General features: G+C 43.1%; 1 protein-coding gene across 1 annotated transcript; it reads right to left on the bottom strand.

The window, feature by feature from the left end:
• Positions 1-195: 195 nt before the first annotated feature.
• vclb (vinculin b) lies at positions 196-27,004 on the bottom strand. Its single transcript, XM_071907817.2, has 21 exons — positions 26,670-27,004; positions 15,132-15,202; positions 13,444-13,594; positions 11,821-11,929; positions 11,542-11,664; positions 11,103-11,263; positions 8,147-8,237; positions 7,868-8,015; positions 7,137-7,290; positions 6,787-6,962; positions 6,430-6,620; positions 4,580-4,779; positions 4,142-4,270; positions 3,823-3,972; positions 3,550-3,658; positions 3,146-3,448; positions 2,901-3,025; positions 2,607-2,792; positions 2,285-2,488; positions 2,066-2,170; positions 196-1,941 (listed from the first exon to the last, which is right to left on the bottom strand). The coding sequence occupies exons 1-21, from the start codon at positions 26,835-26,837 to the stop codon at positions 1,795-1,797; spliced, it is 3,201 nt and encodes a 1,066-aa protein (XP_071763918.1). The 5' UTR covers positions 26,838-27,004; the 3' UTR covers positions 196-1,794.
• Between the last annotated feature and the right edge of the window lie 120 nt (positions 27,005-27,124).

Below are 27,124 nucleotides of genomic sequence, written 5' to 3'. Positions count from 1 at the left end.
CACCTAGTGTATTCAACAAATCAATTTTGTGATATGTTGTGTAGATGTTACAAAACATTATCTTAACTGAAAACCATGTTTAATTACAACATATCTAGCAAAGAAAGTTTCTTTCACAAGGCAAGTCACCTGGATTCAATGGATTAGAAGAAAAACCTAACAGAAAAAATAGAGCAAACACACCTGGAAGTGCTATAAAATGCTTTATTACAAAATTGTGAACAATGCCTAAGCAGAACTTGGTTTAGCTCTATTTGAACCCAAATAAGTTTTGCATAATTTCCATATTTTGTTAAGCAAAATTTGTAAGGGTTTGCATAGAGCTTGATTTGACTCTTATTAGAACTGATGAAGCAGTTGTAACTTCATAGAAGAATCATGTACAACAAAAGTGTTTTGAACAAATCAATATTGGTGATTCCTTGTGCAGATGATACAAAACATCTGTAAATGAAAACAATATATATATTGCAAATAAAGTTTCTTTCACAAGGCACATCATCTGGGTATTAGATTCTTAGAAAAGACACATTCACACCAATGGTCTTCTTCAGACATTTCAAAACATCAACTAGTGTGGCCACAACCCGTGGCCAATTATGTTTAGTGTATCAAGACATGATGAGTTGAATGAGACAACACAAAATAAGGATTTCACCGGTTTCAGATGACATTGTGCTTCATCTCTTATGCCCAGGCCATTCCCTTGACTACCTAGGAGTGTGTGCAATTCATATTTCACAACAATGATTGTGCACAAGACAACATGAGACGTACAACTGTGCAGTGTTCAGAAAAACCAGATGGGCAAGACAAGTCCCTCTGAAGACGCATAAGGTTAGAAAGACTGCTGGTCTTGAGCCAATACGCCTCATATTGCAGCGTAAGCCTGTTTTTCTCTACATGTAATCTCAACAATGCAACATGTGAGTTGAATGTAAGTTTACAAGCAGTTTCCACCATCACCTCTAAGCAGGTAGAAGTTATTAATTAACTTGTCTAATGAACTAGCCCTTAAAACCCAACCATGTATTGCTGACCCAAGAAAGACAATCATAGTTTAAAAGATCGTGGCAGAAGAATGTCTTTGGCAGAATTCCTAATAATAGAAAACAAACAATGATACAATTGCATTACAAAATGTAAAATAAGGAACAGTGTTTTTTTTTTCACTTCTGATAATATAGCATAGTGTAAACAGACATAATACCATTGAATATATTTTGTGTGAGCTGAGCATAGGCTTATACTGTACTTGTAACAACTCCTCGTGAGTTTGTGTGCTTGTCCTAGCGAAGGTGAATGAATGCAAAAAATGACATAAAATAATCAGTACAAAGATATAAAAATGTCTTCTGAGAAAATCTTGCTATTCAAATTTAACTTATCATGGGCTGTGTCTAAAGGAGACCAAAAACAATCAACCTGACATTATAGGAAATCCAACCTCTAATCAAAATATATATATTCCTGGGATTTGTCAAAATAAGCTCTAAAACATATTTTTTACACACTTTAGAAAAAAAGAATTTCCCAGTAAGAATCTAACCCATAACTTGCACTGACTCCCCCTTTTGTACATTCTAGCAGAACAGCCACTGTTACAGACAGGGCATGGGACCAGTTGAGTAAAAGCATATCATCGGATTTCGCCCATGTTAGGGTTAGTGGGCACTGATATCATAGCTTGGAAAAAGCATATGTTTGTCCATTCAATCTCCTGCTCAAGCTTCAGTTCTCCTCCTGGCCAGCTGGACTGAAGCAGCATAAGGCAGAGGAGCATTGGCCTTTCTCTTACTGGTACCAGGGGGTCTTTCTGACCCAGTGGAGAGTGAAACCTGCATCTGTCCGGATCTTAATGGAAGCTGCCTCGGCCTCCCTGACCGTCTCCTTCACAGACTGCATCAGGTTCTGAGCGTTGTGAACCAACATCTCTGTAGCCTGGAAAGGAATAAATGAAAAAAGATCAAACAAGGTGAATTGGAATAATCCCAATCTGAGGCTATTTTAAGAAAGGGAAGGGAATCCTGTGATATGACACATCCATAACAATGATTGTGCTCACCTGCTCTGACTCTTCCTCACTAATGTTGGTACGACCCAACATGGTGGCCTTGACTGTGGACAGGATTTTGAGCTGTGTGCTGATGGTGGGAATGCGCTCACACACCTGAAACAAGGTCAGAAAGTATGGTGAGGTGACATTTTTACCAAAATGATATCCATCCTCTTTCCACAGTCAAAACCCATTGCCAAAGCTTTTGATAAAGGCTGCTTAACTAACCTGGAGCAGGTTGGTCCGGATACGCTTGTCAGTACACTGCTTGGCTACCTCCTTGGCCAGACGTGTGACTTCATCAGAAGCCTTAGCGATGTCCTTGGCACACTGGATGAGGGCACGCTTGTTCCCGCTGCCTCCGCGCACCAGGCGTGACATTTCAGCCATGAGCAAGGCCATTCTCTTGGCGGCACCGATGATGTCGTTACCCTATAAAAGCATGACAGGAACATAACAATCAATCTCAGGACATAGGGCGTCAAAGTAAAGGACCATTACATTTTAAATTTCTTAGTTGCCTAGGTTAGTATTTTCCATGTTCACTTACTTTGCTGGACCATTTGCGGGCCTCGTCGTGGAGCTGCCTGGCAGCCACCATCATGGGCTCGCTCACCATCTCGCCGGCCTTCTGCTCGGGGAACTCCTCATCCTTCTCCTCTGGGGGCGGGGGCCTGGGGGGAGGGACCTCACCCTCAGGAAGGGGAGGTTTGGGTGGCGCAGGCTCATCGTTAAGCTAGGGGGGACAAGTCAAAGTCGGTAGGTAGGTAGGTAGGTAGGTAACACTATAAATCCATGGGTTGGTGCAGAAAGTTTCGTTTTACTGCAGGATCTGAGGACTTACATGCAGCTGATCCAGTTCAGGAGGAGGTGGTGGGAAGTCTGGTTCCTGGGGCTGGAAGGCCTCCCTCACCTTTGCCACAGCACCAAGGATCTTGTATCCCGAGTCCAGAAAGCCCTTCTGAAGACCTGGCCATCACAAAAGAAACGCATCTTTAGTAATCAAGAGGTTCCACATTGCAGCGCAGACCAAGAGCAGTCTCTGCATATGAAACCGAATCTTAAAATTAGCGAGCAACATAAACATACTTGGATCATGGATATTTCCAGCCACGGCTTTAGCATCCATCACCATCGGAGAGATGGTCTGGCTCAGCTCATCAGATGCAGCCTTCACCACCTCCCTGAACTTGGGATCCTCAGAGTTCTCCACCTCTCGTTTGGCCACCAGGAGGATACGGTTGGCTCTGCGGGCAATGCTGGTGGCCCCGGCGACCAGCATCTGGGGCTGGTGGTTAGCCATGGCCACGCGACACTTCTCCAGGTCCTTCTTGATGGCCTCTTCTGAGGCATCCAGCAGGGACTTGGTATCGATGGCCTCATCCACCAAACCTAAACATCAATGCCAGGTTAATCTAAGGGAATTACACTGAGAAGTATGAGATGACGCTAATTTGCTGCCAGACAGTTACAGAATCTTTGCAACACCTCACCTGTCATTTTCTCCACATTGTCAATCCACTGGTTCTTCATGGTCTCAAAATGTTCATATGCAGCTTGGTTGCCAGGGTTTCTCAGCAGAATACGAGCAGCAGATACCACCTAAAAATATTCTAGCCATTAACTGTCAATCCACAGACAACTGGTAAACACTTGGCTAAACGAGAGAGAAATTACTCTATGACTTAAACATCTCAAAATGTTGATGCAGATTAGCAGACAAAGACAAACAGTCGGAAACAGATATAAACATAAAACTAACATACTTGTGGTGTTAAGTCCCTTGTTGACTTGACGGCAGCCTGGATTCCCTCCACTGTGCTCTTGTTGGCCGTTCCTACAGCAGCAGCCTTCTCTGCTGTGGCGCCAAGCTTATTGGCATGGTTTTCAAAGTTGCCAGCCCTCTCTTCAAAGACCTGCACATGATAAGTTACCAGCAATTATCCAAATGGATTGTTATTTATAATCTGATGCCCTGCCAATAAATATAACACCACTAAACGAACTTTGTTTATTCCAGTGAGATCACAGTGAGTAACAGTTAGGTGAGTGATGATGCGATGGATGAGGGATGATGTCACTGACCTCATCCCTGTTGGGGGCGTCGAGAGGGGCAGTGGCAGCCACTGCGAGTAACTTGATGGGAGTGGTGGTGTCACTGAAGATGTCAGACACCTCCTGAGTCATCGCCTCCTGCATCTTACCCTTCAGGTCCTGGGGGGGCGACATGCAGGTGTTACAACAAGTCAACAGACTCATGGTGGCTCATTGAGCTTAAAAATACAAACATGTTGCATTCAGCTTTCTTTGTACAAATAAATCAAATAACTGAGCTAGTTAATCTTATTGAACTCCAATACCTTCTGATACAATAAATATTGTAGGAATACAGTGGTCATACTAAGTGCATGTAGTGTATGTGTAACCAGCAGGGGGAGTGCTTGTCTATACCTATCTGTGGATCTTGACCTATCATAGTGGGGTTGCAAGTCTGAGAGTGACTGTGAATGTGAGCCGTCTTACTTTCAGGGCCTCCTGGAGCTGCTGAGCCACGGCACGTGCCTGAGGGGAGTCCCCTTCGCCCCGGGCGGCCAGGTCTGCCAGCTGGGCCATGAGCTGCTCCACCTGCTCACACTTACCCAGCAGCTCCTGCCTGTACGGGCCTGGCAGGGCGTTGGCCAGCCTGCGGCCCTCTGCCACCAGCCCGCGGATGGCCGCCTGGCCTGGACACAAACACAAAAACATACACATGCATGTAAAGATTCACGTCAACATAACGAGGACTTGGAGCCAAAGGGGCATAAGTGCGTTATAGTAGATTTTACAGGAGAGCCAAAACAAATTTTGATCAAACTTGGATCAGCTGCCGTTACCACATACTAAGCACAATATTTTAACTTTTTGTGTCAGATTGAGCATTACCATAAAAACAATACTGCTACAGTTTAAGTTGAATTATATTTGTTAACTTTTTTTAAAATGTTAAAAGAGTGAAATACGCCTTTTTGGCACAAACATTGTCCCAATACAGCCATGCAGAATATGGGCGTATGTAAGTAAATAATTGTAAAACACATTAATTTTAATACAAATCTAGCAATTACACTTCAATCAACACTGAAATATAAAACAAGATCAGAATGAATATCTTTATCTTGAAGTAATGCTCAGCAACTTTCACCAACTTTTAATAAACCTTTTTAATAAACCTCTATAGACATAAGAAACTACTTTTGATTCTAAACTACTACTTTTTTTTTCTTTTGCTAGTATAATACATTTTTGTATGTGTCCCAGGACATATCACTTATTGATGTGTCCTGGGACACATTCAAAGACCTGTAAAACTCCTCATAACACTGAGTGATAACTTCAGCTACCAGCAGTCTTACTATCAGAGCTCATCTTGACCAGTTCACACTCCTAACATTATAAAATAACATTTTGAATCTATAGGCCTAAGTATTTCATGGAAATATTAACATATTTACATTAATCTAATATTGACCTAGAATATGAATTAGGATATGAATAGGATACTAAAAATGATGTGATCATGCTGCCATGCTAGCATTACTTACGTCAGCATGCATTTTGAGTTGACCTAAGCGCTGTTAGAATCCTCTACCCACAATGCTTGTTCAGTGTCAAAAGTGGGGTTTTGCTTGGTGTCAAAAGGGCGTAAGTGCAGTTACGCCCTTTTGGCAGCAAACAAAACCCTACTTTTACTGTTACGGCTTTCAGTTTTTGTTTAATTAAAACTTATGGGTCATGATTTCAGTTGTGTCCTTTTGCCACTGAAAAGATCTCACTGAGACCTTTCAATTGATATATAATACTCATTTTCGCCCAAAATCGCACTTACGCCCCTTTGGCTCCAAGCCCTCGATAACGTCTTCTGCTCCCATGTTTAACAGTCAAAACTGAATACTCAGCAAACATTTTGATAGGGTAGTTTTTTAGGTAGTTTTGATATTGTACTAGGTACTTGGACTAACGCTACAGGGGAAAGGGGAAAGCAATCCATGCCTTTCTTAATTTCTACATCATTTCATATAGTTTCTTAGAGGTAAGTGTTTCTCTAGTATAGTCTCTGACCCAACGATTCTTAGAACAGCAAGCCTCCAGGTTTGTTGTAAACATGTGAGAAGATGTCCAGGCCTCGGAGCAGACAAGCCAAAACCAAGGAGAGAAATTACTGGGTTGGGTGAGCATTGCGGAATGTAGAGTAACAGTAGAAAGTAAAGCCGACTTGTACACAAAGTGTCTGGCCTGCAATTCAACCACAAGAGGAACGGAAGGAATGTGACTAAGTGTGTGTGAAAGAAAGATAGAGAGACATGGGAGGTGGGGAGGATGGTGGCCAGACTCACCCACACCGCTGTCATCCATGGTGGGATTGTCAATCCAGCGCTGGGCCTGTTCAATCTTTCCCTCCAGATGAACAGCTGCCTTTGCAGGCCTGCTGTTGGCCACTGCTTTGTTGGTCTTGGACTGCAGGTTCTGGAGAGCTGTGGCGATCTGTTTAGCCAAAGCTCTGGCCTCTGGGGTATCACCTTTACCCCTATGAAGAGTGAAAAACACGTCAAATGACACAAGTCAAATGCCTAGCAGTGCAGCTCTGAAGTGTTCATGAACCTATATCTGAAATAAGGTCTGTCCATGCCCAGCCTCACTTAAAGAGTAAATATGGTCAGTTTGACTAATATTTCCAACGGTCAGTCACTTACTGTCTTCTGAGGTCAGAGAGCTTGGCAGTGAGGGCAGCGATCTCTCCAATAGAGCGCAAGATGTCCTCTCTTTCTTTGGGGTCCTCACACATGTCCGCAATCTTCTTACCCTCAACAAGGAGGGCCTTGATATTCTCCTCTCCCTCTGGGCCACCATTGGGGTCTGCCAGCCAGTTCTGCAGGGGCATGAAACAAGAGGAACACTCAAAACACTATCAACTGCACTGACATGACCAGAAGTTTCAGCCATCTTCAAGTTTAATTCCACCCTTTATGAACCATGCAGTTTCAAATAAGGGTCAAATTGTATTATGGTCATCGACTGGATATGGATATGGCAGAGAGTTCACCTGCGCAGCATCAATCCTCTTGGCAATGGCCTGCTTGGAGTTAGTCATGGCCTCCAGCTTGCGGGCAGCATTTTCCACCTTGCCTGTGAGCACGTCCAGCCCCTGAGAAACCTGCTGGGCCTTCTGCATGGCAGCCGGGGATGCCCCCTGACCTCTGGGATGGATAAAGAAGACATTGTGAATACCATAAGTTGCACCATTGCTTCGCCTTTAAAGCCTATGTGTGTGTGTGCGTGTGTGTCCACACTCGTCTTGTGCCTATTTACTCAAGTGCTCTGGGACGCCTTTTGGTCCTCCTGTTAAGAATAGTTTTTCCTAACTTAATGCCTCCATTTCCAGACAAGGCTCAGAGGCATCTCTCAGTTTTCAAAGACGTAATTCAAGCAGGGGTTAAAGTAGATTATGGATTAATACCAGACAGCTGCTTTTAATGTAGCGTGACTCAAGGTCCCTGGCGACAGACAGATTTTATATCGGAAGGATATCACTTCCACGCTTACACACCATAATCCCCTCTAATATGCTTACCACCTTTCACTCGCCCCCTTTTAGGGTGGAAATTGATGCTACTGTACAAGGGAGCATTTCCGAATCAAATTACCCAATGAAAATTAAATTAGGGCATTTAGGAAGCATATCTATCATAGTTACAGAACACGGGAATGTCAAATAAAAGACACGTGGGTTGCTTGAAATATGAGACAGACAAAGAAGCGTCTTTCATACTGTACCTCGCCCGCATCTCAGAAACCTGGTCGGTCATCTGACCCAGAGTCCTGCTTGTGCCCAAGATATCTCTGCGCTCCTTCCCTGCACACAGTTCCCCGACCTTCCCAGCTTCATCCAGGATCTGGCGGATAGCCTGCTCCCCTGCATCCCCTAGAAAACAAGACACGCCCAGGAACACATCAATAAAGCGACTGGCTAAAGCAGGATACTCAGCCTGAGGACATGATCAGTGGCAGAATGGATAAATTAAGGTACAGGACACTGATCCATTTCTTCATTACCTGGTTGAGCATTTGGATCCCTCAGCCAGTTCTTGGCCTGGCTCATCTTAGAGTCGATGAGCCCCAGAGCCCTCTTCATGGCCTCTGTGTCCTTGGGGTCGGGGGGAAGGTTGAAAGAAAGAATAAATGAATAACTTAGGCAATCAATGCAGCCAAACAACACAAAAGGGGCAGATCGATGCCCTAATTCATATATATCCATGTTCTCTTTATAGATCATGGTATAAGTATGAAATATTTTAGAATTTCATGTGATTATTTTTGAAGTCAACAATCCTGTGAATAGTATATTTTGTGGCGAGTTAGCAATGCGTCATATATTCTGGCATGGATCTATGTCTGGATGAGGTTAACGCGTGATATACAAATATATTCCTATTTAGGAATCAGGTCATGACTCATTGAAAGTGAGCTCGGTGTGTATTTTCACTCCTTCAAGGATGAGGTTATAACAATGGTTAAGAAATTGCACTATGCAAGGGCACAAAGTTTTTCCTGAGCTGATTACATGGTCAGGAAAAACTCCAGGTGCTTGTCATCGCCGCGATCTAACCCACCGTAAAGTATTCCAATAAAAGACACACAGAGAAACTTCAATGGGCAGCATTGCTAACATCTGTCAGGCACAACCATTTAGCGCATGCTGTTTCCATCATTCTTTTCCACTGTCGATAATGAGTGTGTCATGTTGTAAAAGCCAAACGACTGTCCATTGTATCTCAATCGGGGAGGATGGAAATACAACAATCTGTCCAAGAGCAGTTGACTTGACAATGAGTCCATTCATTGGCCAAGTCTGCAAAACAAAGCAGGACATGTGGCAAAGTGGGAGACCAGAGGAGATGATTGAGTGGTTAAGTGAGCTTATTTTTCATGGTACAATAACAGAAATACAAATAACACATGTAACTGTTCTCAGAATTTCAGCCCATGTGAACCTAATGCTTATCAGATTTCCACAGAAATGCTATACTCTACATCTTCAGCATCTTTTGCATAATATGGGCATTCCTAACCCTAACCCAAAGGGAAATACTCCACAGCAGCAAGCAAACAAATTTCATCTGGTTGGCCAAATATCTTTGACTGGTATGCAAATAATATCAGGAGTTTCATATCATAATATGAGAAACTCAGATTGTTTTTTGTTTTTTTTAAATTATACACAAACAAACATGGCTCTGTCCTCACTAATTTTCTTGTCAAAACGAAGGAGAACAACAAGCATGTTTGTTTGAAGAACTAGGAGTTGCTAAGACTAATGACTGTGTTGACCAACGCAGAGCAGTATGAGGAAGGACAAAAAAAGAAGGAAAAAGGAAGTAGAAAGGTGTGAAGTGATGTCACCAGAGCTGTGGGGGTGTATTAGTTTACTGTTCAAACTTGTGCTGCTGATGTACTGTCAGTAAACAGCTGTGGGGATGTTGCAAATGACCAAGCCAGCGAGTGTGAGGGAGCTGGTGAAGTGAAAGACAGACAGAAAGCGACCTATGACCAGTACACTCATATCAAACGCAAACACACACTCGTAATACACTCAAACACACAGGAGGGTATTACTCATAGAATGGAGGGGTGTGGTACATGGCATTAGTAATGGGGATCATGTAAAGTGAGAAGGCATATGTAGTAATCATGGAAAAAAGGTTTGTGAGTAAATGGCCCTTATCTACTGGCCCCCATCTGTGGGATTAAAACTGAAAATTAGCCATTCATAGAACAAAATCCATATCAGATTTTCTATGCACCCTTCTCCGATGGCTATTAAGTGCAAGCACAGATCAGGAGGAGTGGGAGAAACCTGATCTTCCTGGTGAGGAAAACACACAAATGCTGAGGGGATTTACAATAATGACACCTAAATCAATATTGCATGACTCAGGTCAATAATTTGACCAGTTAAGGACATGCATTTACTGAGGTTTAAATAACATAGGTGGAGGGCACACAGATGTTCATACAATGTTATGTCATGATGCAAAACAAATCCGAAGAGAAAAGAAAAATTGCATAGATCAACATTTCAGCAATTCAGCTTGCTGAGCACTTCCTCAAATATACCGTTCCATTAGCAGTATTATAATATTCAAACTCCTATGGCGTCATTTCACTCAACTAACAGATACTCAATAGTTTAACCTCACAACTGTTTCACGACTGAAAAGCACGCATTGGCACCACATGGCACAAGACAGCACACACATCTACCAGACATGCTGCCGCACAACCAAGGGGCGAGAGAGGCAAGGCTTACCTTCTACAGGGGGTGAAGGGAGAAAGAAATGGTAAAAAGAAAGGAAGAACGACATAAATACAAATGTTTAACTGGACATACTAACCAAGACCAACCAAAAATGGCAACAAATAGAAAAGAAGCATAGGAAAGAGTCATTTGGAGAGTGTTGGGACACAGGAGAGAAGCAGTACATGCTGAGCGGAAAGAGCTTAGGGTCAAAAAAATAAAAATTCAAGTGATTAACCAGCTACATAGAAACAAGACTTAAAGCATAACTGCTTTAACTGAAATGAGCAACAAATTACTATGTGTAAGCATAAAATACAACAAAAGCGCTTTTCACAACTGGAATAAGGCCATACTGATGAAACAAAGTGCATGCCTTGTTAAGGAAGGGAAAAAAAAAAAAACACCAAACAGTAAATGAGCACCACGTCACATCATGGTCTGTCCAGCCTGCAGCCTTCTGCCAAAGGCATTCTGGGAGCATGTGAGAGCACAGTGTAGTGGACAAAATTCAAACTTTGCTCATACAATCAACTGCTTCCAGTTGTGACCCATAATAAATGCAAAAAAGAAGAACGTTTAACATTATGAGCGACTGAAAGTGCAAAGTGGTTTCCTATTTCGTTTTTAAAAAAAATGTGGTGAGAGTGTGTGCATTTGAGAGTGAGAGCCATAGACAAACCTAGGTATATGCATGTAATTTACTGTACGTACCTTGTTGGCCCAGGCATCCTCATCCCAGGACGTGAGCTGCAGCACCCTGATGATCTCGTTTATCTCGGCGCTCATCTTCTCAAAGGTGAAGTTACGGTTCTTCAAAGCTTCCTCCACGCCCTGGCTCCCGGATGTCTTGGTTGTCACAAAGATCTTGATACCTAAAGTCCATAACAGAGCAGAGGGCAAACAAGTACAATATGATATTTCCACTCTATAATGCTGACTCAAAATACATTGTGCTGGCCTAGATGTTTCCTTTGCACATTAGCAGCTTTTTTGACAGTTATGGAGGATCTGACACAACAGCGCCACAGATTTCAGACAAGCAATGTGGGAAAAAACATGAAAATGTAGTAAAAACACTGAAATACACAATGCATAAGAATCCCCTTTCCATTCAAAATGGCAATATGATATGAAAGCAGTGTGTGGTTACCTGAGATGAGGACGGGTAGCAGCTCTTTGACTGTGTTCATGGAGTTCACCAGCATCACACGGTGCTCTTGGTGAGTCAGCTCCTGCTGTCGCTCATCTATCATCTTTGCCATCTTCGTCATCCCTGGACACAGGCAACAAACACACAGGAGTGCTTACATAGCAGAAACAATAATATCAGCTAAACTCCAATTTATAGCCTGGACTGGTCAACCAGGACAGAAAGATCCGCAGCATACTGTAATGTTAAGATTTCTTGCTATAGTAGCAGCAGACTGACCTGGTCCCAGGTTCTTTGTGTATGTGATCAAGTCCTCCATAGATTCCACCACCTCTGCCACTGTCAGGTACTCAAGGATGCCTTTACACACGCGGATGATTTTGCGAACCTATGGCAATAAGAACATAAACATCAACAAAAGCTGATTCGACAACTATGCTTTATTCCCAGGGAAAAGTGATTATGCAAACACCCCCTCATTCACAGCCCCTCTAATTAGGCTCTGATAATGCTGGCTACTGACATTCCAGCCTCTTTGTCCTGCTTCACTCCAGCTTTATGTGTGCTGCTGGTTCCACAGCCCCCACCCCCACCCCCAGCCCCCCAATCACCACTCCACTATACTGAGCTGTCCCTGACCTGCATTGGCAAACATCATGGCACCGCTGACTGATGACTCCTGCTGAGTCCTGCTGACTGCTGCAGACAGCGCTGGGACGCCTGCTGTCCCGCTCGCTGAGAGCTGATCCGCCACTTTTTTAACCCCCATCCATTACAGGAAACAGGGATAGGCCTGATACATGGTACCCCTGCCTGGTTTAAGATTTAGGAGGTGTGTGTGTAAGGAAAACTGAGAAGTGTTCTCAATTCACAGAATCTTTAAAGCCTAGCACTGAGAAAATCTATACCCCACTGACTTCTGCATGAAGGGAGTTTCCTCTAGATAGCCTATACATGAACTGTCAAGTATTTAAATTGAGAATTACATGGACATGTCAGCCATGTCTATGCACGGCAAACCATAGAGTTGTCCCTACTGCTCCCTGAAACTGCCTTGTTTCATTATGCCTGCCATTACAGTAACCAGCAGGGCAGCAGCCTGGTGTAGGGAGTAGGGAGACTGTCCTTCAACCACAAGGGCCTGGTTCAATCCCCTGTGACAGCAAGCATCTGCCCCAGTGAAGTGTCCGTGAGCAAGGACACTAAATCCCTACCCACTCCAGGATGTTGTTCTAGGAAAAATCCACCCTAAAACACTTTGACACTATTAAAAGTACTGCTTAGTGATGTACCATGTATTTTCTGGGCCCATTTTGTTGTTTGGTGCTGTATCTTTCTTATTCCTGTGGATAACTGACCAAAGGTAGACAATGTGATATCATGTCAGGATATTTCCAGCGCAGCTACAATGGAGTTTAATAGCGGTAAACATCAGGTGTTGGTGTCAGTCCTTCAGAATCAAAGAGCTTCTTTCTAGAGCCGCCATTTTGGACTGTTCGACAATCATACAGGGAGAAATCCATGGTAGAAGAGGCAGAGATACCAATGTCTCCACTGACAGTAGTCTCAATAGACCAGAATGCAATTACATTGTATTAAGTAAGGGGTGCAGCCACATTCTGGGAAATGTAGGAAATCACAAACTGAAGTAGAAGTACATGAGGCAGGCTGAGATAAAGTGGTTACACCAAAAAAGTACAGTAAATTACAATACTTTGTCACAAAGTAAATCCTGGAATTAATTGAACATCACAAATTAACGATACCTAGCTGTGTAAGAGTATCAGAGGGTGGATTTTTCCGTTTTGCAACAGACCCTGCGTTCTGACTTTCTTGTTTAGCAGGCAGAAAAGAGAATTTCTCTTCCGGGTATCAATAGAGTATATAAAAAAAAAAAAGTACCTCAGCCTCATCGAAGGTCAGGAGCAGGTCAGAGGTTCCAGAGAGGATGCCCCGGGAGCCATCGATGAGGTAATCACGAGCAGGGACGGAGTATGGATCAGCTTTCAGCATGGAGGCAGCCTGCACCAGCTTAGTGCAGGCATTCTCCACCCTATGGAAAGTAAAGGATGAGTGATTTAAAGACCAGTAAAAAAAAACAAAGTGCTCAAAGCAAGTCATGCTGCAAAGTTCTTCAAAAGCCAGATGGACATTACGCATGGAATCGGCTAATTGCCTGCAGCAACAATAGATGGAAGCATTGGGATGTAGCTAGCCATACCATTACTGCTGCTAACCAAGAGCTGTCTAAACACAACTTAGCTTCATTTCCACTTCTCATATGCTCTTCATCACATTTTAAGCAGACACTACTATGCAAGCTGATGGAGGCCAAATCCCAAAGGAGGGACTTTTATATCATTTTGTACAGAAAAATGATGTTTGATAATTGTTTCCAGGAGTGCAATTCAATCAGTGAACTTCGGAGGAGCAAAAATGAAGGCTCAGTCCTTTGATTCAGCCTCGTACATGCCACCTGCATATCAGAACAGGGGTAATGCACACAGAAAGAGGCAACAAGCCAAGGACTGACACGTGTTCCAGTTCCCACAGAATCCTGACTTAGTGTTGCCTGCAGGCCAAATGTTGCCTGGGTAAGAGAGGAACATTATCAGTATTTTCCACATACTAAAAAGCACTGTAAAGGGGCCAGACAAAAAGAGCTCAGTTTCCATTCTTCCAAAGGCACAAGTCTCCTGAAGGCTAAAGGCTAATATATGTGCATGGCATCAAGGGGTTGACGTGTATGTGTGTGTGTGTGTGTGTGTGTGTGTGTTCGCAGAGCCAGCCAACAGTGTCCTTCAGCGTGCACTAGCGAGAGACGAGACAGCCATGCATTAAAACCGGACCCCAACAGACACTATATTTAGTGAAGGAGACACATTCCAGCACATGTGCTGATGGATGACGACAGGGTGACGATGTGACTTCGAGGCGCCAAATGTGTTGAGCCTGACGACCTCCGCCTGCCAATGCGTTTCATCCCTGACCTTGTGGGGCTCCCAGGACCTGCCACTCCCTCCCTCTACTGTAGCCTTTCATTTAATAAGAGTAGGTGAAAGACTGTGATACTAACAGGCAACAGCTGGGCACGAGTTAATGATTTCTTAAAGAGGCTTGATATGGTGTGAATTAAACAAGTCAAAGCAAATGTAAACAGAAGCTGACTCAATGGGGGAAACAGACGCATAGATTAAATCTGCACATCTCTGCCTCTCTACATCTCTATCTACTTCTCCATATGTTGGGGTTAACCCAAAGCAGCTGCCATTGGATCTTAAGGATATGTATGAGTTTGATGCCTTTCTCCTCTGGGGCAAAGGAACTCTTCCCTGGGCAAAGAGTATCTTGCTAGTATTTATATTACACCAGGGCAAGACTCAGAGGCACTTAACATGCCATGTCTGACCTTTGCTTGGGTACAAACAGCCATTACTGCAACAGATAAAGAAAGAGAGAGAGAGAAAGAGCCAAAGAGAGGCTGGTGGGTTGTACATTCAAGAAGAATTATTTCATCTAATACATTGAAACTTGGAGAGGTTTGACATTGTGTGAGTAGAGCACTTTTCAGCAGATTTTCCTGCGCTTACTTGATAAAAGCTGGTGGCATGTCCCTTTTCATGATCTGGTCCTCTGTGGTTTGGACAGTATCCTTCCCCACCTGGAAAACAAAGATTCTTCATCAGTAAATACAACTCACATATGATTGTCAACAAATTAATTAACATTTTGGGTACAATTTAATAAAATTAGTGTACCTTTTCAATTTAGCTTATTCAGCAAGTTTCAAACTGACATCCACTTGCCATTCATTCATTTTCTCATTTTCCCATTTTCTCATCTCCTTTTCAGGGAGCCTATTAGGGCTGAACGATTTTGAAAAAATATCTAATTGCGATTATTTTGACTGATATTGCAATTGCGATATGATTTGCGATATTAGAGGGAATGATAATTTTTACATCAGTATTCTCATTTTCATTGAAAAACGTATTAAAATGATTATGGTGTGATTTTTGCGGGGATCTGTCCCAAACAAAGCTGTTTTCTTAAGTCTGTAGAATATGTTGTGTAGGCCAGGACATCTCTGCAGCACGACAATATTTAATTTAAAATGGTATTTTGACACACATTTCGCCTTTAACAAATATTGCGCCTCCTGCGATTTGAAAATTGCAGTAGGCCATATTGCGATTTCGATAAAATTTTGATTAATTGTTCAGCCCTAGAGCCTATCCCAGCATACACTGAGCAAAGGTCGGGGAAACACCCCGGACAGGTCAGCAGTCCATCACAGTGCCAAAACACATAGACATACAATCACACTCTGTTTCATATGGGCAAATCCACCTGACTTGCATGTTTTGGGACTGTAGAAACCCCAGTGAACACAGTTAGAACATGGAATCTCCACACAGAAAAGGCCTGGGATCAATTCTAACCACTGATCAGCCATGTCGCCTCCCCCACTTGCCATAATAAGTAGATTTTAGTTGATTGCATTGATATACTTTGTTTCATTAATAAGATTGTTTTGTTGAATAAAGATTTGTTTATTTTAATTAGGCTTTTGATAAGGGATTACAGAGAGAGATTTGTTAATCAAGTTTTATTTCTGGTAAAAACCTGGGATGAGTTATCAAGGCATTGCCTACTGACAATACTCGCAATGAAAGGTGCTACTGTTAGCAAAACAATTGACAAGAATAATGCAAACTGGGCTATACCGTTGTCAATATGCAGACCTGTGGGATGTTATAATCAATCAGTTGTAAGGATTTGTATCGGTCAACACATAGAGCTCTCCCACACCGTGTCTTAGAAAAGGGGTTGGTGCAGCTGCACTGGCTCTATATACAAACTTAAGGGTGAACATTTTATATCTATTCACAAGCTTTTATGAAACTCGAGCGCATGTTTTATATATCAATAGCATGTCATGAGCATGAGTTAATACTTTGTTACCACAACATACATCTTTTTCCCTAGAGGCTGGCTACTCCCAGGCAGAAACTCTGCAGTTTGGTCTTTAATCATGCAGTTTCTTAGGAACATGTTTTGTTACTACTACGGTGATGAACCATTGTTTCATGAGGGGAGCTGTTGGAGGGGAGCCAGGCCTGAGCGCAGCTATAATGTGTAAAGCAGCTGAACGCCTCCTCTCCCTGCAACGCCAAGATGACTCACCTCCCCCACCATGACCTCAGCTCTGCTGGGACACATAATTCACCCACATCGAGCTGCCATGGGTGGTAGATCACATGCACTCAGACAGTCAGGGACACAATCATACTGACTGGGTCAACTGCGTGGCATCACTGCCTGAAAGGTAGACGTCTGACCCGATGCGTGATTATCATAAATAAAAATTACATCAGTGATCAGCACGCTGGAACATATTCGATGTGTTAAAATAAGGTCTTGAACTTAGTTTACACAGTTTTATAAGAATGCTTACGGAACAGCATCTGCAAGGCGATATAAGCTAGCCTTGGTTTACTTGGAAACCATTTAGACAACAGATATGAAATGATAAGAATGGCAGAAAAGTAGGCTGCAATTTGGTTATTTGTGATGTAGTGTTGATGCTGGGTGGGCATTCCAGGAGAGCTCGTCAGTGTGTCCAACTGGAGGCAGTAGCAGGGCCATTCCAGATGGTTGACGTGGAGCCTGTAATGGGGCAGACCAGACGTACACCTCCTCACTTGCTTTTCATTGGACCAGAGGGACTCTGAGTAACTGAGTGGTTATAAATTAGAGCCAAAGGTTGTGCCAGGCTAAAACTGGAGCTTCGCAGAGGCTGTCCATCTCAGACCGAAGTGGCAGCCTACATATGCCACCATGACATTCCACCTCTGAGTGGCTATGAACAAAAGCCAAAAACAACCAAAAGTGTTCCTGTCCCGTTCAACTAAAGGGCAGTGGGACCACGGAGTGGAGGGGAAGGGATGTAGGACACTGAAAGAGTAGTAAACAGAAGTGAGGGGGGAGGAAAAAACAGGAAGACCTTACAGCCTTGCCAACACTACAGAAAACAGTAGCCTTCCACTAAGAAAGCAACAGGGCTGGCCTGCCTTGTAAGTTCTTATATATAGGCCGAAGAAGTTGCAAATGCAACTACCGGTACTTTGTACTCTGACCACAGAGCCCGTAGGCAAGCATACTGCCTATAGCATTGTGTTGGCCACTGAAATCAGATGGCAGGGTGGACTGGTTGTTAGAAACGGTCCAGCATGACCAAAAGATCAGCAGTTTGCTTCCTGTGACGGCCGGTCTCCATCTCTGTTACAGTGTCACTGAGCAAGATACCAACACCTTACTTGACTGCCCCATGCATCTGTGTGTCTCAGGGGGATATGTGAATTAACAGCTGATTACAGTGTGTGTATGTGTGTGCGTGGGTGTGTGCCTCAGTTACCTAGCCTGATGCCCTGCTGTAATATTGTGGAGGGGTGCTTTAAATTCCAAAAGCACTTCAAAAGCAATTCCTCATTTTTACAAATTAACCCTCAACTATGAACGTATGAGTTAAGCATCTGGTACCAAAGAGCTTTGTAAACAAAGTTAGAGTGGCCACCTTAACAGTGTAGGCTTCTGTAGTTCTACTCACTCAGAGGAAATTATCTCAGTTTGCTTGTTAAATCTCTGAACTGATTTGTTAAGACAACTCTGACATCCTATATGGGGTGAAGGCGAGTTCAGACAGGACTGTGGCTGAATAGAGGAGAGAAGAGGGAATCTGACTACTTGGTCTAGGCCTAAAATAGGGAGGCCAAAAAAAGCTATCTACACTGTGCTGTATTTCACAAGCACTGAGTCATATTCTCCCTAAAGCATCATGTTTTCAGGCACAGTAGTATCTGACACCAAGCAAAGATGAGCCTCTTGATACTTCAGTCTACAAGTCCCCTCTGTCTTCCTCCTCCTCCCCTCCGAACCCTTTCCTGCAGTCTGAAGTTCAAAAACAGTCCACAGCCACGATCCAAACAATTCGCTGTAAAAATAGAACTGTGACCCAAGTTTATAACTGCTGTTGTCAAGCAGTGTCATGACGCCTGGCTGGCCCCCTTCTCTATTTTGAGCCACTGTCAGGTTTTCGGACCAGATAATTCTGATCCCATCACTGACCCAAGCTGAAAGTTTCAACTCATTCTTAATCAGGGGAGTGGCCCTCTGGTCTGCTCTTTTTTCCCTGTTAATGTATGCTTGCAATGGGCTGATTGGGCAACATACCCACAACCCAAACCACAGCACAAATAGCTAGCTCCATGAACAGATCCTATCAAACAACTTTAAGGAGGGGCAGTCATTAGGTAATTCACCTCCACCTTATTTTTTAAATCCTTTCACTGGTTCAGTGACATTGTTGCACTATGCTGTCACATACCACGCTGTAAGGTTGTACAGCTGGCCCGGGAAACTCATTTACCATTTGTGTCTGGAGTGGAAACGTTGACACTCCTTGTTCCAGCCAAGAGTGCTGTGAGGAAACCCTGCGTTGTGAAGGAGCTTGATAAAGTGTCCGGGCCTGTGGAACAGACTAGGCTTTGTTGACAGCAGCCCATCGCTCTGCCGGGAGAAGAAAGGCCACTCTCAAAGCCTCAAGGCTGCAAAGACACAGCCTGCCTTTCACATGTTGGGCAGCCATTGCACAATGCAATGTTAGTCATGGTGACCACAGAGATCTATGATGGCTAAATTCTAGCAAGCGTGATCACTGCTGTCCTTAGCAATGTCCTACAAATGAACCTTCATGTGTAATGGGAAAGTATCACATAATAGTGCTTATGTTACACTGTACAGAACGCTGGTGCCTCAAAGTGCAGCTCAGAAATGGATTCCCAGTCTGAGTGACTTTGCATTGCAATCCGATGAAACGTGCTTGCACAAATTGCTGGCACAGCCCTCCATTAGCTAACATTAATCAATAGTCTTAGATCTAGCAAGTGCTCTGTTCTAAGGTATCAGATGGCTTCTGACTAATAATGAATCACAATGACAGTATAGAGTTTGCACTGAAGGTCAACGCCTTTATCATGCAACTGTCAAGTGGTGTCAAACATGGTTTATTAATTTGGTTCAGGAAGTAGCTACACACAGGGTGTCCAAGGTGACGAAAGACACAAATCAAATGGCTTGCTTGGCTGTGCCAAAAGAGGCCATGTAGCCAGAGAGAATATATCACAACTATCTGTCTCATATTACAGCAGCTTAGCAGCTCATACAGTGTTACTGGGGCGGGGCTCTCAGTGTGAATCCCCCCGTTAAAAAGAAGAGTGATACAATACAAGATTAGTCATAGATAGGGGTGTCACGATTTTGATTCTAAATCGAAAATCGATCGAAATGAGCATTCGATTTCGACCTTCGAAATCACAAGCAGGTTCGCGATTCTCCCAGTGTTTTTTTCTCTCCACCCCTGCCTACTTGTCTGAAGAAAAAACAACATTTCAATGACGACACAGAGTAGCTGCTAGAGAGCGGCCATTCTATATTTCACTATAGCGCCCAAGAGCTCCCGTCATTTTTAAATCATTTAAAATGTACCAAAAACTGAAAATCAAGTTATCAGCTTTGTTTTATATATACTTCAAGTTGTCATCGATGAACCGGAACCGGAAAATACTGTATATCTGGTGACACTGAGACGTTTGATTTTCCCCGGGTTTAGTCGTCCTCCACCGTAAAAATGGCTTCGCCGGCTAAGCGTCACGCTTTTAAAACCTTCTAGAAGCTGTCAGATTGTGCTGTGAGACAGAACCTGACCCGCCGTATGTAGTGGAAAGTTACGAAGACATTGTGAGTTGAAGTCTTTTGATCGAAATCGCTTGTTCTTGCTTGATAAAACAAGACACAAGATCACCTTCACTAAACAGCGGGACCTACCTGGCTCTCACCGCCGGAGACAGACGCTGTTTTCCGGGAGGCAGTACGCCGAAGAGTCGGTAGGAGGACTGGCCGGGTTGCAGCGACTTTTATCCATATAAGTTTGGCGACTTTTTCCATATTTGTTTGGCGACTATTATTGTCTGATTATTGTCTTATTACTGTGTGGGCTGAAGCGCTGGAGGTTTTGTATGTATTTTGAAAGCTTATCGTTAGCCAAGATAGGAAGGATCTGTTTTGTTGTCATACTGTGAATGTTGACACTAAAGTAAGGAGACGCCCTGAATCGCCTTGCCATGTATTTGGTAGGCTACCAAATTAAAGGGAAAGTTGTGTTTTTTTAAATGGAAAAACTTTGAAAAAATTTGACCATATGGCCTTAGTGTGGTACATTCCAAAAAAAAATATGGCAGTTATATCACACTTGATACCATCTTTTTAAAGAAGAATTTGAAAATGTAAATGACAGTTGTCAGGGCATAAAACCAATGATCTGTTGATCTTTACAAATAGTCTAACGATAGCATAGCTGTCAGTGCTGAAAAAAAAAATGTTTAAATCGAAAATCGAATCGAGACCTTAAAATCGAAAGTCAAATCGAATCATGGATTTGGAGAATCGTGACACCCCTAGTCATAGACGAGTCATCATTTTCCAAGAGAAGAGAATCGTTAGGAGAACTAAGATCACCAGAGATTACTTTTAATGCCTTTAATGTGGGGTGGGAGGGGCAACCACAGCACCCAACCATCCCAACAGAGGTGATTCAATGGGCTATAAACCATGTTTGTGGTTTCCTGATAGATCCAACTCCTTTACTGCATTGCTTCCCCTGTCGTGGTCTGCAACCATCAATTTCTCACTGCTAAGGGAGAAGGGTTTCTCTTCCCTGGCTCAAACTCCAGCTTTAGCTCCCCTTCCTGTGCAGTGCCAACAGCTGCTGGAGCTCTTGCAGGCCACTCTGGCTGCCTCAGCCACAGCCAGGCCTTCCTGATTTGACTTCCTGCATTTCCTCATCAATTCAACACACAACCTCCTCCATCTCCTCCTATCCTGTCCAAGTTTCATCTGACTGATGAAAGAAAGGAGGTACAGTAATGCAGATGCTATGAATCCATTATTAAGACAACAAAGCATTTCTGAGGACCTTGTTAAGTTATCTCTTTTCATTAGAGAATACTCAAGCCTTGCAGAACCCTTAGCTCATGCATCATCGCCAAAATGTCAGAATACAGCCTTGAAATGTTCTATTCAAATGGTGAGCGCATGAAATCATTTCCATAGACAAATTACAGGAAGCTAGAGAGGCAGGTAATAGGAAGCATTTTCTTTTGTAAGCCTAAAAGCACTTTGCCTGCAAAGTGGTTTATGGACACATTTGTTTTCCCATCTGTAAAAGATTAAAGAAGTAGATCTTAAATGATTGCTGCAAGACTTAATCAAACACTAATCTAAGCGCAGCAAAGTTTAAACTTCTTAAATGCTTTCTCGTGTCCCAGCTTGCTCTGCTGTGATCCTTTACAAAGTTTAAAGAAATAGCAGATGAGAGAATAGCAGGTTGATGATGACAGGTTGGTGACCACTTCCATATGTGCAGTCTGATGAGGTTTCCTGTGAAATGACTGAAGTCTCACAGCTCAAAAGCTGAAGTGGAGCCCAACTTCTTGTATTTGAATTTCTTTGGTTATTGCAACAAGCACACTAGGATTTTGCAACCTCCCAAAAATTGCAGAAGATGAAGACGCTAGCGCTTATTAACCAAACGATGTTGACTAGCGGAGCCAATAAGTGATCTGCACACAGCTGCATCTCTACATGGCACAGGTTTTGCAGTCTCCAGACATTGCCTTTGTGGGCTGTGAAGGCAGGCGGACAAACACTAAGACTTCATCCGTTCCAAGACTCTATGTCATTGGCATTCTTTTCTTTATCCAAAGCCTATAAAAAGGAACTGCAAAAATGATGAAATACAACAGGCCGGAATTAAAAAAGGCCTTGCTTAGTCATCTCAAAAGAACGACTGAAACAGACCAGCATGTTGTCATTCTATAAGCCCTAGTATGAAAAATGGCATATAAAAATATCTGGACCGTCAGAATCACTTAATGTGCAATCTAGACAAAGTAACCTATCTGCAGTGAAAAGTCTTAAAGCCCTGCGACCTAGTTGGTTATTAGCTTTATGCCATACTTTTAGGTTTCAAAACATTTTGCACAAGCACACCTTGTCCCAGATTCTGATTGATTTCACACTTTGAACCAGTATGTTTTCATTTTTACACATAGTTTTTGGGGAAAGCATTGGACACACGGTCTCTGACACTGTTCCAAGCTACTGATGATCTCTCCAAACAACCTAGCTACCCACAAGCAGAGTGACCACAATTTGCCATGTCCCACTGGGAAAGAGATTTAATAGCTTCATGCTGCATGTGTGTGTGTGTGTGTGTGTGTGTGTGTGTGTGTGTCCAACACCTAATTTTGAAGCTAGTGTTGTGGGACAAAACAGCGTCCTGTGAACACAGCTTTTCTCAGAGGAGCCTTGTTAATCGATAATTTGATCCGATATTTCAGTGTTTAAAGTTGTTCATTCAAAGGATCAAATCAACCCCCCCTCTGAGCCGTGACACATTCCTGCTTGCTAGGAATTCTTCACATTCCCGACATTCATCTTTAATTGAGGTCTGGCTCATTCTCTCAATCAGGCAACACTGAAAGCCAACGATACTGAGTGTTAGTGAAGGGTCTTGGCATTTAGGGTCTTTGGTTCAATCTTTAGACGAGACATATTTCACTACCTTAATGAGACCAACTAGTGCAAGTGGACAGCAGTAACCCCATAACACAGATAAGATAGCCCACAATGGTTTGCGGTCATGTTACGCTTAAAACATTTTGGCCCATTACGAAGACTGCCCTTTTCATCTCCATGCATCTGGAATAATAAGATTAGGCCCTTGGCAATTAATATTTCACAAGTCTGCAGATTTATCACAAGGGATGTAGCAACCCAGCATTCAACCGATCTCCTCAGACAGAAGGACTTTGAGTCTCATCTTCCGTTTTACTGACAGATTCTTGCGATGGAAAATGAGCTGAACAACAATAACAACCCTGGTAAATGTCACTTGAAAGCTAAATCTAAAAAAACACAGAGATTTCAAGTCATTTAGAAACCACCTTGATAAGCTGTTCAGGCTTCTGGCTCAAGAAATCTTCAGCAGATTTCATTTGAGGTAGCCTGTGGCCTGCAAGTCTGTGCAGCATGTGGTTTTCTGGGGGAAAGAGACAATGAGGTGAATGGCTTTCTTTGGCGCAGCCTCGCCCTGAGAATGTCTGGAGAAAGGCAATTAGACCATTGAGGAACTATTTGAGGGACAAGAGTTATAGCACACACCGAAAGAGCCTCGTCCCCTTCCTCGCCTGGGATGTTCCTCGACAAGAATTTACTTTCAGGAAACAGATTTACATTTTAGGCATTTAGCAGACTCGCTTACCCAGAATGACTTACAAGTGCAATAGAGGAGGAAGCTTAAATTCACGTATCTGTGATTACAAGCAGGCAATAATAAAGAGTCCATGGGTCAAAACCATAGCATCTAGACAGTAGAAGAAGTAAAAAAAACACTCATATTTCCCTAGAACACTCATGTATCATCAATAACTGGGAAGTACAACGTACAGAAAATAGCGGCCACACAGAAAGATTTTTTTCTCTTTTGAGCTTTGCAATCTATGACTCAGAAACAACCGGTGGGGTTTTGAAACCACTAAAACTTACATCTGACCCTTCATTTCAAAGGAATCATAACACTGTCCGCGGTGTACTGTTTCTAGGGCAACTGGAAATAATTACAGAGTTACGCCTTTATGCCACTGTTGGAAACATCTGATCACTCCTCAGATAGTCCGGAGTGCTTGGATTATTTCACCCCCAGCTAGGCTGCTGTAGCTTAGGGCATGATCATGTGTTCTAACATGTTGAAAAGCACTGACTGTATCCCTATAAAATCCAACGGCAACACTAATATTTCTGGATTCAAGCATGCAATGTTCTGACAATGACTTCACCAGGCAATGAACCCAGTGTGCAAATAGATCTTCCTGTTTGTACTTCCAAGTCTACTTTTATCCAGTACTTAAAATCCAGTACTTAAAAGTAAAAACAGGTTGTTGTTACTGTGCCTCTAGTCTTCTTTAACATTGCAATATAAATAGAGCAAATACCCAGGTGATGCAAAATAGAACAGCATACTTCCTCTGAACCCCAGTCCAATAAATGTATGTATCAGTGTCATTAAAACGACCCTGCTAAAATGTCAATGCAGATCTCCTCAGTAACAATATTGTAGTCACATCTGATTTCAAAACAAAGTAATTCATCTTATTGTGTGGTTATATTACCATAGGTTCAATTCATAAGTTTTACTGTGGAACTAAATGTTCATAAAACATTGTTACTGATAGCGTGTAAGAATAGCAAGGTATTATATTTTTGCATGTTCACAATGTGATCAAAGTCAAAACACTGATCATGTGTGGCTTAGTTGACAGGTCCTTGTGTCAAACTTTGAGGAAAAAAATACCATCATCCTCTCTGCACACCTCTCTGTAATCACCCTCAGAGGAAGGAAGTCTGGTGGGTGTGGACATATGAACAATACACACAATGGGGTAAAGTCTTTTAGTTCAAGAGTGGCTTTTGAGAAAAAAAAAACACCCAAAAAAAGCAAAGAATGCAGACCACTGGCTTGAAATGAGTTTGGACTGTAAAGCCTAACAAATTAATTGTAGGCCAATGGCAACCAATCATTCTAAATGAAGCATTCCTGTGCTGAAAGGAGACGCCAGAGCAATTGTCCAAAATTATCGCCCAACAACTGTCAGGGACTCCCTGCTTCACCAAGCTGACGGAGAGCAGCGCACTGGCTGACAGTTTACCATACTAGTCGCTATTTAGAGGAATCACTGCCGTAAATAGCCTAAGCTTCCGTTTTTTAGGGGGTATTTACATAAACCACAACATCTGACAGCATACTGATATCTTTTCTCCTTTCCTAAGTAAGAAACTTGTTATTTAACAATGTGTTGCAGGCTGAGAGATGAGGGACCGCCTTCCTCATTGTCATTTCCTCCTATGTATCATAGGGTCTCTTTTAAAACAGTGATGGGAAAACATACAGATAGCCTACATACAGATAAAGAAACGTGGCATCAATTTGTGGCATATTTAGCCGTCATTGACTAGACTGTCATGTAAATCATGTGTCTCACCTGCCATGGGTTTCAGTCAGTTATAATGCGGCTCTGGGGAACACTGCTGTGGTTTTGCAGGTTTCTCATTCTAAATATAGGCCTACTTGAAATCACATCTGCCTCTGGTCCAGAGAAGGGTGTATGTAATTTACTGTTTTAAAAGGAAATGCATAATTAATAGCCCAAAAGACTGATGATTGCTCCGTGTGTGTGTGTGTGTGTGTGTGTGTGTGTGTGTGTGGGGGGGGGGGGGGGGGGGGGGGGGGGGGGGGGGGACATCATGGGCACCAAATTGACTATGGCAAGTTATGGACATGTGCTGTACCTTAGTCCAAGTGGTGACATACATCTAATAATTTATCACAATGACCAAATAGTAACATCTTGCCAGTCATCGCTCCACTTGTCCCCATGCTGCAATTTAGTCTTTAGAAGTGGGTTTGGAAGTGTTGGATGCAAATTATATTATATGCCGGGGACTTTGCCATACTTTAGGGTTGAGTGGATTGGAGCCCCTGAAAACATTACTGTTGTGTTGAGCTGTAGTAGGCTACACAACAATATCCAAAGACGACTAGTGGAACACTGACCATACATCTATCCTTCCCAATGAGCTGAAGTGATACATCACACTACAGTACATGTAGAGGTGATGCATCTGGCTCATACATTGTAGCAGTGCCTACGTCAAGATATGGCAGTCGACTCCAGAGGAGGCAGGGCATATTTCCAAGGGAAAAAGGGCGTCACTGCCCTTTGCCCCGAGTGAAACAACTTCATGAAACTTTGAAAGCCCGCATATATAATGTCTTTCATTCAACAAACAAAGCAGAACTACATTCGCACAGTGGTAGGTGGCCCTGTGTGAGCTCCAACATTCAAGGAATTCAGAAGCGGACGGAGTGGGACAAAGAGCGACAGGTAGCCTAGTTTAGCCTGACTTTACTGTAGCCTGTAAAATAAAGGAAAAAGAAGAAAGCCACTCACCCGAACAAGGTTGCTGACGGCCGCCTGCACGGCAGCCACCGGTGCCGTGAGGTCTGGGATAGCTTTCCCGTCAACTTCACCTTCTTCGTGCATTATCACCAGATGGGATATCTGCTGAGCCACCGGCTCCAGGATACTTTCTATCGTCTTCGTGTGAAAAACCGGCATGGTGACAACTTGAGACCACTATCCAAGAGAAAAGCGGGTAAATCTCTTGTCCCTTAAGTTATTTTCTCCTGCGACTCCCGCTACAAAAGCCTAAAACAGTCCCGACACTTTTTTTTTCCCAGGACAGTTTCACTCTCCGGGAAGAAGACTACAACTACTCCCCTTGAAACCATCAACGTGAAAAACTCCCAACCACAGAGTGAGCGAGCAACCTAAACCCTGTGTCCGCCTTCTGACCAATCAGCGGGCTAGGAGGCAGGTCCCCACGCACCTGATTGGTCGGTATG

Source organism: Centroberyx gerrardi, chromosome 20 (genome assembly GCF_048128805.1).
Source record: "Centroberyx gerrardi isolate f3 chromosome 20, fCenGer3.hap1.cur.20231027, whole genome shotgun sequence".
Lineage (NCBI taxonomy): Eukaryota > Metazoa > Chordata > Actinopteri > Beryciformes > Berycidae > Centroberyx > Centroberyx gerrardi.
The sequence above is the reverse complement of the archived record's forward strand: the minus strand, read 5'-3'. Positions and strand labels throughout refer to the sequence as shown.